The sequence below is a fragment of the Lathyrus oleraceus genome, chromosome 7 (assembly GCF_024323335.1).
Source record: "Lathyrus oleraceus cultivar Zhongwan6 chromosome 7, CAAS_Psat_ZW6_1.0, whole genome shotgun sequence".
Taxonomy (NCBI): Eukaryota; Viridiplantae; Streptophyta; class Magnoliopsida; order Fabales; family Fabaceae; genus Lathyrus; species Lathyrus oleraceus.
The window spans coordinates 536,097,191-536,109,719 of NC_066585.1; the positions used below are offsets into that span (position 1 = coordinate 536,097,191).

Below are 12,529 nucleotides of genomic sequence, written 5' to 3' on the forward strand. Positions count from 1 at the left end.
GCTCAATCAAAAAAATCTTCTCAAGCTTGATCCCATGCTCTTTGAAATAATCTTCAAATGGACATCTATATTCATCACCATTATCTGCTCTGATACAATTCAGTTTCCTTCCTTTTTTTCTTTCAACACTTGCATGAAAATGCTTGAAAATACCGAGTATCTTGTCTTTAGATTTCAATACAAAAGTCCATACTTTTTAGAGTGGTCACTAATAAAAGTAAAAAAAAAAATTATGCACCATTTAAAAATTTACCATTCATCATACAAACATTAGTGTGAACTAAATCTAGAATATTTTGTATTTTATGAGAATCATTATTATAAAAGAAAACCCTATGTTGCTTACTTGAAAAAAAATGAGTGCATGTTTTAGAGAGGTACTTTTCACCTGGAAAAAAAATTTCTTTGCAAGAATGTTGAGCAATTTCTCACTCAAGTGTCTAATGCATGTACGCCATAAATCACTTTATGCGTCTTCAACAACATTTACTTCATCCTTGCATAGCTTTACATGAACCATGTAAAGAGTTGTGTGACTTTACTTTTTTACTACCACTAGTGACCCTTTGGTGACTTACATATGCCACAATTATCAAAGTAAATGTGATAACCTTGAATTTACAAGGCTTTGAACGAAATCAATTTGAGACGAATATCAAGAACATGCCTCACATTCTTCAATTTAAACTTGCATCCAACATAAGTTTCAACCCAAATATCTCCAATACCAACAATATCACAAACTCTCTCATTTTCCATTTTAATTATTCAAAAACCACCAACAGTATAAAATGAGAAGAAATCGTGCTTAGGAGTAACTTGGTATGAGGCATCTGAATTGATAATCCAAGTTGAATCTTTATATGCAAGGCTTATGAAATTATCATCATAAATAATGTAGACATCATCGTCATGTGCAACTATTGTCTCTTTCCCTTGAATATTCTCTTTTGAGAAACCTATAATTCATTTTTATGTGTCCAACCTTGTGACGATTATATTTTACTAAATCACGTTTTTATTTTTAAAGTATCGATATGACATGACAAATATAAAGATTTTGATTTATTGTATTTGTAATATTGTTTCAAACTTTCGGTGCACTAATTTTAAACTCATTTCTTTGAAAAAATTTACAAAAACAAAATAGTAAAATAATTATTTTTTCCTAATACCATATTGTATTTCTTCAGGTCTATAGAATAAAAAGAAAAAATAGAATAATTATTTGATAACTTGCATTGATTGGTATTTGTATTCCAATAGGAATCATACACATAGGTGCTTTGTCTCTTATTTTACTATATATTGTGAATGTAACTGTTTTCTTGACTAAAAAAAATACTTTAATTTATATTTCACTCTCTTTCAATTAACATTGCAAACTGCTGGAATATTAACACCTTTATAAGCCTTGCAAATATAGAATGTAAAATTTGCATAATCCTGAAATTAACACAAACATTAATCTTAATTAGTATCTTGTCAATAATCTAGAAGTTAATTAAATTAATTATATGAGTCTGAATTAAAAAATAATAATAGAGAAGAAAAGACAAACTTTTCCTATAGGTTGATCATCCACTACCACCCATGGCACAAAAGAAAGAGGTGGATTTAGTTTTGCTGTTTCCTTAATATAGTTTTGTCCAAGCTGCATAGAAATTTAAATTATATATTAATTTCTACACATAAAAATTAACCATAAAAATAAATAAATATAAAAAGTAAAACCTCAGTTCCATTTCCTCCATCAAAGCAATTCATAATAAGCTTCAAAGGCAAACCCAATTCATGGAAACAGTTTTGCCACGTCTTGCTCTTTCCCTCAATTGCCAGAAATTCAAAGCAGTAAATCAAACCATAATGCTTATTCTGCATCATTAAATAAGCACTTTTTACATAATTAAGCACTTTTAAATAAGCACTTTTTATCTAAGATTGAATAGAACTAGGAAAAAATATAAGCACTTTTTATTTTATTTTTTGTGCTTTTAAAAAAAAAATTAATTATTACATTAATTCATCAAATCTATAATCTGCTAAAAAATTATAAATAACTATTATCATATAAGAAAATGCATATTTATACTTACCACATTAGGCCAAATATTAATGGCACATGATTCTAAAGAATTGAGCTCACATTCATCTGGCCCATTCTGCAAAATTATGTATGTGAAGAGACAAATAAAAAAATTATTATATTAATTGAAACTTTGGAAATTATTTTAAAAAAAGGAAAGTGAAATGAGATATTTAAACCTGGCATGATATAGAATTGTTGAGTGGATTAACATGAGAATCAGCCCAAGGGATTAATTGGAGATTAACCATGTCAATGAGATCATTGTTGAATATTTCTTCAAGATTCTTCACAATGAAAGTTGCACTAGGTTGGCTTAGACTTTCATAGTATATTGTTAAATTAACTTTGTGATCATCAAATTGTTGAATGTGTGAACTAGAAGAAGAAGAAGAATGAGATTCATAGGTGAAAAATAAAAGAACTAATATTATTGATAGTTTTGGAGACACCATTTTTTTTCAATCTTGTAAAAGTAGAGAGACTTTTTATTGTCACTAGTGGTAAGGATGTGAAATGTGAATATCTTTTTGAAACTTTATATATATATATATATATATATATATATATATATATATATATATATATATATATATATATATATATATATATATATAAAATAAAAGTAAATCATTTTGAACAAGAAAAAGAAAATAAAAACTTGAGAAGGTGTGAGATGAGAGGAACACACGTATCCTATTTTCGGAAATTTCTCAATCAAGTCTATAAAATGTATTTTGATATTGCATTTTGGCAAAAAAAAATTAGATAATTTTCTGTTTTTTTTTTCCATTTGTATTAAAAGAATTAAACATATAAGTATGAATTAAAAAACTCTTTTTTTTTTCTGGTTTACTATATTAGTTATTTTATTTTTAAAATTTAAAAATATAGTCCGTTAATATTTAAATTTTAAAATATAATCAAATTTGAGGCTTAACCTATAAAATAACGTCCAGGACTGGTCCACTGGATTTTAAACGAGACTCTGATACCATGTTAAGAAATGTGATTGGATCTAACTCAATCCTACAAAATCAGTTAATAGAGTGAGTATTGTCCCTAATTATAAACACATGTTCAGATCATATATTGTCCGATATGGGATTCTTAAGAGATATATTAAATTGAATAAATAATTGATAAGTTAGATAACATGGAAAAATGAATCAGATCCGTACGACATATCCGTTTTGCACGTGTTTTTTTGACGTATCTAAACTCTATAATATAATTATCCGTCTTATTTTTATGTGAAATTTTGTAGACACAAATATTAACCATTATTTTTATAATTTTTAGACTTTACATACTCGTCTCATTCTCAATTTTTCATAAGAGATGATAGATTATAAAATTTTAGGCCTCGATCCTATATCCTATATCTGTTCCATCTTATTTTATCATGGACTTTTATTGAACAGACACGATTCTTTGTCAATCAGGGACCAATATGATCATGTATAGATGTATTAAATCTTAATATCTTTTTTTCATGTTATTAAAATATTATTAAAAAAATTGATTTTCAAATTAATTTTTTAAAAAAAATTATTAAATCTTATTAATATATGGAGATCATTAATATTTAACATTTAAGAAATGAATAAATGAATTTTTGCTTATAATAATAAAGTAAATTACAACGTGAAGAAAATATTTGTTTATTATTAGTTGAGGTAGGATAGTTTTGTGTTAGTTTGCCTTGCAGTTGGCAATTAATAATACTAATTACCAAATATACTCTATTTTTGTTTTTTACTTTAAAATAAAAATGAGAGTATGTGGGGAAAAAATGCATTAATAATAATATAACAATTTCAGTCATTATCAATATTATTATTCATTCTTATGAGCTCTCTTTTTTGGTATTGCCGTGTAAATTAAGACTTACTATAAGTTTTAATTTACATTATATTCATGGCAATTCTTGTTTTTATATACTTTTTTTTTTATCTTCATCATGTCACATGTTTCTCCCTTTTCTCTTCTTGTCTTATTTCACTAACCACATGGTTTGTGTTCATATTATTTTTGTCATTTATCATTTTTTATTTCTACTTTCCTTCTTTTCTTCACTATTTCTTTTTGTCTATAATTCTCATTTACAAGTGGAATTATATATAAGATTGTATTTTTTCGGTAGTTAAATTTATTGCAATGGTTGAATAATATGATTCTCTTTTATTTTTGGTAATTTTATTTAATTATTATTTATTTTTGTTTCAAAGTTTAATATCATAACTCACATGTTGATAGAAGTGTTAGTACGATTCATATTTATTTTTGGTAATTAAAGTATTTGACAATAGAAATATAAGTATTGCCGATTTAAATTTGCTCCTAAGATGTAAAAAATAAATAAAAAATGTTACATGTCTTTAAATAGTTTATAATTGTATTTTTAAATTAATTTTCTTTTAAAAAATTGTTATTCAATCATATGATTGATTGATCTAGGGATTGTTATTAGTTTACAAGTGATGACTCAATTAAAGTCAGAATATAATTATTTTTTTCTTTTATAAGTGGATTGTATTGAAGTCTCTACATATAAAATGATTTTTATGTAATCTTTTCTTTTTGAACTTTATATTAACATTGAAGAATATAAGAGAGATCTTCATTTGAAGAAGATTAACAGTGCACATAGTAGAAGAAGAAGTTTGTTATGCAGAAATTCTAATTGAATATTTTCTATTACATTGAAATATATATATATATATATATATATATATATATATATATATATATATATATATATATATATATATATATATAATATGGCTATATCTCATAAACTAATGTATCATAGTATAAGTATTATGGAGCTTCCTATACATACACATGTCATTACATTATTGAGTATATATAAAGTGGCTATATCTCATAAACTAATGTATCCTAGTATAAGTATTATGGAACTTCCTATTCATACACATGTCATTACATTATTGAGTATATATAAAGCAGCAGAATGAGGTGGCTTGCTAAACAAGTAAGTCAATTGCACATGAGTAGAAACAAGAAGTAAATGAATGAGTTTACATTGAAGTTTCTCATAGATGACATGACAATCTAGTTCAATATTTTTTTTCTTCGTAAAAGGTGGGGTTATGAGCAAGATAGATAATTGATTTGTTGTCGTAGAAAACAAAGGCAGGCTGGGAGAAGTTAACCATAAATTCACGAAACAGGTATTATAGCCACTACAGTTCACATGTAAGTGATGATAAGGCACGATACTCGGTTTTAGTCGATGATCTAGACACAATGTGTTGTTTCTTAGATTTCCAATAAAGAAGAGAGGAAGCAAGAATAACACAAAAACCAGTAACATACATTATAGTATCAGGACACCTTGCTTAATCATAATCAGCAAAAACATATATTTTCAAGGCACTAGAAGCTGAAAATATTAAACCTTTGCATGAGCAGATTTGAGAAATCTAAGGATTTGTGATGCAACTTGATAGTGAGGTAGAATAGGGTGAGAGACATGTTGATTAAAGTGTTGTACAACATATGATATATTTGGTTGAAAATTTGTCAAGTAAATTAACCTGACAATTAATCTTCGATAACTAGATGGATCATCTAAGGGTTAACCTTCATGAACTAAAAGCTTAATATTTGGATCAAATGAAACAGATGAAGATTTGGATGCAAGAAAACCATTATCTTCTAAGAGCTCAAGGGTATAATTTCTCTGGTTTAAGAAAATACCTGATTTGGAGTGAGCTATTTCGAAACCCAAAAAGAACCTTAACTTCCCAAGATCTTTAATCTTGAATTGTTGATGCATAAGGTGTTTGACAAAATGAATTTCAGCCATAGAATCATCTGTGAAAACAATATCGTCCATATAGAAACATATATAAATCATACAATATATATCCTTCTGGGCTATCTTGGTAACCAATGAATATAGAATTGCGGGATATAGGATCAAATTTTGTCCTATGAGCATGTAAAGATGTGTCAAAGCTTAGACAACCAAACACGTTCAAGTGGATTAAAGATGGTGGTTGTTTGAAAAGTAGCTCATAAGGGGATTTGGACTTTAACAGTGGAGCGGGCAACCTATTGATGAGATGGATGGCATGTTGGACACAAAAGTTCCACATGTTTAGGTATGTTAGAGTGAAAGTACAAGATTTTAGCAACATTAAGGATGCGCTGATGTTTCCTCCCAACCACCCCATTTTGTTGGGGTGTCTTAACACAAGATCTTTGATGGATAACACTTTTAGACCTAAGGAATCAGATAAAGCAATAAACTATGTGCCACTATCTATCCTAAGCCATTTAAGAGATGTATTAAATTGGTTTTTTATATAGGCTACAAATTGGATAATGTTGTTTTTGGTTTGATCCTTTGTTTTAAGAAATATAACCCAAGTATATCGACTATAATCATCAAGTAAGGTTAAAAAGTATTTGTGTCCTAACATGGATATAGTGGAGAAAGGGCCTCGTAAGTCAGCATGTAATATGTCAAAAGAAGCACAAGATTGAGTAATGCTACGAGGAAATGGTAGGTTTCTTTGTTTACCAAAATGACAAGAATCACAAGGTACGTCATTATTCATATATGGAATGAAAGGAAACAATTTTGAAATAGTTTACATGTCTATACTAGAGATATGCCCTAGTCTTGAATGCCAAATATTACGAGAATTATTGACAGTAGAATTGTAAATAGAAGAGTGTTATATAGAATCAAGAACATACAACCCTCTTTGCAAGTTAGTTGTACCAATCATTTCCTTGGAATGATTCTGCATAATGTTACATGTATCAGCATTGAAATGAATAAAGCAATTGTTGGTGCTAACCAGTTTAACAATAGAGATCAAATTAACATGAAAACTTGGGATGTGAAGGACATTATGAAGAGTTAAAGATGGCAAAATATGCACACTACCATACATAGAAGTAGTAATTTGACAACCATTAGACAAATTGACATGATCATAGATTTATAAGAAATAAAAGATGGTTTGTAAAAAGAAATATCTTCAATTGCACCGGTATCTAAAGTACAAAGGTGAAGGTTCTTACCATTAGGACTAGAAGAGTGGGAATGCATGAAAAAAAGGTGAAGAGGAAATGGAGTTGGCTTGAAGGTTAAGTTTCGATTGTTGGAGCAGTGTTAAGAGGTTGTTATACTGCTCTTGAGTAAATCCAGTTGGAGATGTATTTGAACCATGAAAAATAAAGTCAGAGCCGCATTAACTGAAGCATTGGATGAAGGTTGAACTGAAGCATTTTGAACCTTGCTTTTGCCCTTGAAGCCTGAAGAGAAACCATGTTTGAGAAAACAGGTTTCAATAGTGTGGTTTGTTCTACCATAATGAGTACATACTCGATTGTGACCTCTTGCACATTAGAACCTTGAGTCTTTCCTCTAAAGGAATTGCTTCCAAATTTACCATTAATTTCCTGATTGAGTTTGTACTTGGAATGCAACAGTATCCTCAGTAGATGGATTCACAACAACTACAGAGTTGTTCATTTCACGTTCTTGTTGAATCATAAGAGAGAAAGCTTTGTCAATATCCGGTAGGGGACTCATCATCATAATCTGAAATTTGGAGTGTGTAAACTGCTCATTCAATCCCTTGAGAAAATGAATTACATAGCCCTGCTCATGATATTTTTGAACATAATAAATCGCACGACAAGATCAAGGGATTGCACAAGAACAAGCAATAAGAGGACGATAACTTTCCAATTTTTCCCACAAAACTTTCAATTGAGTGAAGTAATTAGAAACATCCAAAGCACCTTAGCGGAGTTTGTAAAGATCCTCTTGAATATCGAATATGCATAAGATATCACTGTGAGAGAAACAAATCTGCAAAATTTTCCAAACGGAAGTAGCGCTATCAATCTATAGAATCGATTTTGCGATGGATTCAGAAATTAAACGATGAATCCAAGCCAGAACTGTAGTATTACACTGAATCCATGAAGCATAAAGGGGATAAGAGATTAAAGGTTTGGTCAGGGTTTCATCTATGATTTTTTCTTTGTTCTTGAAAATCAATGTTATGTGCATCGATCGATCCCATATGTGATAGTTCCTATCATCAAGAAATGGAGAAACAAGAACTAGTGTTGGATTCTCATTCTGATGAATATAATACAAATTTTAGAATTTATAGAGTAATCAATGAAACTTAAAGTCATTGACCTAGAAAGCTAGAAAAAGAAAGAAAGAAAATTCGATTAAAGAGATCGATGAATATAAGAACAATGACTACTAGAGCTTGTGAAACTCTATTACCATGTTAACATTGAAGAATATACAAGGGATCTTCGTTGAAGAAGACAACCAAATAGTAGAAGAAGAAATTCGTTAGGCTAAAACTCTAACCGAATATTTTATGTACATTTGGACTATGAATACTATAGTGCATATACACAAAGTGGCTATATCTCATAAACTAGTGTATTCTAATATAAGTATTATGGAGCTTTCTATACATACACATGTCATTACGTTCTTTTTATAAAAAAAAGGAAAATAAAATTTTATATACACGGCCTTAATAGAGAAACTATCGACACCTATGAGATTTGAACTTGAAATCAATCCCTTAGATTAATTACAAATTATTTTTAAAAACTTAGTTCAGGTATTTGATTACAAATTAATCAATATTCAGTCACATGACCAATTAATCTTTTAATCTAAAGACCAATCTTATTGTTTATTAGCATAGAGCTTAAAATAGTAAAATTATTGACACATCCGAGATTTGAACTTGAGATCAATCCCTCGAATTAATTTTAAATTATTTAAAATTTTGTAGATTCAATTAAAATCTTTTTAGTTCAGAAAGTTGACTAAATATTATTCTATAAATTTAAAAATTCAATTATAATTTTTTTAAATTTAAGAATCTATTTTAAAATAGTTGAAGACCTTCCAGTTTATTAAAAAAAACCCTTCGTATTATTTAAACTTGAGTTAAATGAAAAAACAAATCAACAAGTTCTATCATAATCATTTGCATTTCCACATGAAAATTATCAAAAATGCATTCCAACTTCATTTGTCATAGGAATTTACACCTTAATTTGGTGACTAGTACCTAGTAAGGTGAGATTTTTGGCTTCATCTATATAACAAACATGATGAGAAGAGTTGATTTTTGCATCTGAATCATAATAAGTTTTTGTTGAAACTGATCCACAAGCATCTGGTTTCAAATTTCCCTTGTATGCCTTGCAAATATATGCCACAAAATTTAAGTAGTCCTATAAACAAAACAAAAGGTATAAGAGGTTAATTAAGGAACTAATTGGGAACAATTAGATTGATAGAATATTATAATTTTAATGATGAACTTTTAGATGTTTAATAGTAACAAACCTCTTTGAGTGCTTGGTTGTTGATAACCACCCATGGAACAAAATTATGAGGAGGATTGAGGTCAGCTGTTTCCTTAGCAAACTTTTGTTCAATCTGTTTTATTAGACATAAATATTAGTATATTACTAGGGGTTGCAGTCGGGCATGTCTGTCCTAAAGTAAATACACGTGTCTAAAAATGCATTGTACTCTTTAAGTCTAAAAATGCAAAAATTTATGTAAATACACGTGTCCGCAAAAACCCGCGAAAAAAACGGGACGGGCGGGACAGACACATTAGAGGATGAGGGTCTAAATCCTTGACCCGCCCCGTACTAAAGTGAGAGCAAAACTGGCATGTCCAGCAGACTGGTCCTATTTTACCACCCTTATATATTACTATTGAACAAAGATTGGACGACTCGATTTTCATCTTTAATAGCTCGATTCAAAATTCAAACTCGAAATAAGCAATTCAATATTTAATTAAGAAAAGACTAACAGATTTTCCATTGCCATTTTTGTAGCAATCAATAGGCATTGTGGTCAAGCCTGTCATTTGGAAGCAATTAAACCATTCCTTATGACGATTCTCTAAAGTCAGACGCTCCAAACAGTGTATAAATCTGAAATGCTGTCCCTGCATCATATATTTCTTCTATTAAACATTTTATTTTTTTATAATAAATAATAATAATAATTGATTAATAGGAACTGTACCGCATCAGGATATATTTTAATGGTGCAGGCCTCGATCGTGTTTAGAAAGCATTCATCATTTCCATGCTGCAATTGTTTATAAAAAAAACATGAAAACAAAAAATTAGAGTGAAAACAATTATATTACACAAAAATAAAAGAAAGTGGTAATTAGAAAACATTATTAAATGTGCCTGAATTCAATTTCTCGAAACAAACCACACCAATAAAGTAACCAACCTATCACAACTTTTTATCTTAAAACTCAGCTAAATATTTTTGTTGGGTCGATGAAAAATACAGTTGGGCAGATAATAAATCAACTGGTCAACATTCAACATAGATGCAATAATTTATTTTCACTATATTTCTCTGATCCATAATAATGACACATAACTATTACTACTTCAACATCTGCCTCAGAAAAAGTTTTATACAAGTATCTATAAAAAAAACAATTTTTAGGTGTATATTCCGATCGAACAGTCGTCGCAGTTTGAATTAACCCCAAGTTGTTATTGCGATAATAGATGGTTTTTTAAAACTATGATAGATTCATGAATGAATATATAAAATTGAAAATGATGTGAAGAATATGAAAAATGGAAAGATATATATACCTGACAATCAAAAGTGCCATCAGGTGCAATCCAAGCATTCCCCCAAGGGATCAATCTAAGGTTAACAATGGAGATGAGATTTGTTTGGAAGAGTTTCACAAGATGATTCACTATGAAATCAGCACAATAAGGACACAAACTTTCATAGTAGATTGACATGGTTACTTTATTAGAGGAACTTGAAGAGGATGAAGATAAAGTTGAAGAAGAAGAAGATGAAGGTGGGACTAAGAGCAAGAGTAAAAGCAAAAGTGGAAGAAGGAGGAAACAAAAGAAGAATGAACGTTGAGGTAAAGAATCTAGAAAAGATGGCATTTTCATTTTCTTTCGGGTGTGGAAAATGGAAGAAGAAAGAAGAATGAGATGAAATGGGTTGGGTTACTATATATGTGTGGTTCATAAGTTGTGCAAGGAAGGTATATATCTCTTTCATTGCCCCAATCATGTGCTACAAAATGTGTCAATTTAATTTGGTGTAGTGGAAACCATTTAATACTCACATCTACTAGTATGTAGTATATGACAATGAATAATCCAACTAACTTATGTCAAACAAATATATAAAAAAGTATATGTGACCAATTGATAATAATTATAATGATAATAAAATAATAATCTCAAAATTATTAATCATTTCAATTTTTAATAAAGTTTTAATTAACCTTTTTAATTGTATAATTTAATTAACACTCTTATGAATCACTATCAATCAAGTATATTTTATTTTGTATTTCTTTTTGGTAAAACTTTTTATTAATGTTAAGAATGAATACACTCTACGTGGTAGAAATATTTTAGTAAAATGATTAGTTTCTTTTTCTTTTATATTACTATAATTTATACTATATCTTTTCTTTTGTCATTTCTTTCATCGTTAAGCCCCTAGCCCCTTATTTTATTGTGACAATCTTTTCCACAACTATGAATCCTCCTCATATCTTTTTTTTAGCTCATCTAAGATTTTAGATGGTTCGCGTGCTAGTGAAACAAAAAACAGGTTTGGTTTTAGACTTGCTACTAGTGTGTGTAACGTCGCATTCAGGTTGAGGTTTTCAGAATATGATGTCTCACTGTCGAAAGGGTATATGAAGAAGTTAAAAGATAGTCTATGAATAGCAACAAAAAAAAGGTCAATTTATGCATCACTCTCTAACTCTGGTTGGTAGCATTGTCATGTATGTCATTCTCCTAATGTAATTCATTATGATGCTTTTAGTTTTTCTTGATTAGTTCAACTTTTTTCTTGAGCCACTTGATATAGACTTTCATCAAACCTATGGTGTTCTCTAGTGTTTGTTCGTCTAATTCATTATGTTTGGGTTACAATGTGGCACATCTATTAGACCATTCTACTATTAGAAGTAATTCATATTTATTAGTTGTACTATTTTCTTAGCCCCTAAGTTTGTTAGAGGGTATTTTAGTATTTTATCCTATTATAGTAACCCTAGTTTTAGCTTATAAATAGGGTGACAATCATTGTAACTTGTATCATGTTTTGTAGCCGTCATTCTCTTAATAGAATATTTCCATTCATCATTTATTCTACCTTTGCACCAACAATTGGTATCAGAGCTCCGGTTCGGATTCATTGGGAAACACGGGAAACACGAGTGAACGTGAGGTCTTGTGTGTTTGATTTTGATTCTTAGATTCGTGTTGAATCTTGAACAAAATCTGATCAGAATTTTAATTCTGTGGGTTGGGAAACACTGTGTGAGAAATCTGAGTGTACTGTGTAAGGTAGAAAGATGAACGGAA

At 29.3% G+C, this 12,529-nt stretch overlaps 2 protein-coding genes across 2 annotated transcripts; both read right to left on the reverse strand.

The window, feature by feature from the left end:
• Positions 1-1,216: 1,216 nt before the first annotated feature.
• Positions 1,217-2,613, reverse strand: LOC127107725 (gamma-interferon-responsive lysosomal thiol protein). The gene is made up of 5 exons (XM_051045050.1): positions 2,266-2,613; positions 2,097-2,162; positions 1,735-1,875; positions 1,562-1,654; positions 1,217-1,446 (listed from the first exon to the last, which is right to left on the reverse strand). The coding sequence occupies exons 1-5, from the start codon at positions 2,539-2,541 to the stop codon at positions 1,369-1,371; spliced, it is 654 nt and encodes a 217-aa protein (XP_050901007.1). The 5' UTR covers positions 2,542-2,613; the 3' UTR covers positions 1,217-1,368.
• Positions 2,614-9,090: 6,477 nt separating this feature from the next.
• LOC127107726 (gamma-interferon-responsive lysosomal thiol protein) lies at positions 9,091-11,202 on the reverse strand. Its single transcript, XM_051045051.1, has 5 exons — positions 10,769-11,202; positions 10,170-10,235; positions 9,952-10,089; positions 9,471-9,563; positions 9,091-9,355 (listed from the first exon to the last, which is right to left on the reverse strand). Exons 1-5 carry the CDS (start codon positions 11,087-11,089, stop codon positions 9,164-9,166), a joined length of 810 nt encoding a protein of 269 aa, XP_050901008.1. The 5' UTR covers positions 11,090-11,202; the 3' UTR covers positions 9,091-9,163.
• Positions 11,203-12,529: the final 1,327 nt, after the last annotated feature.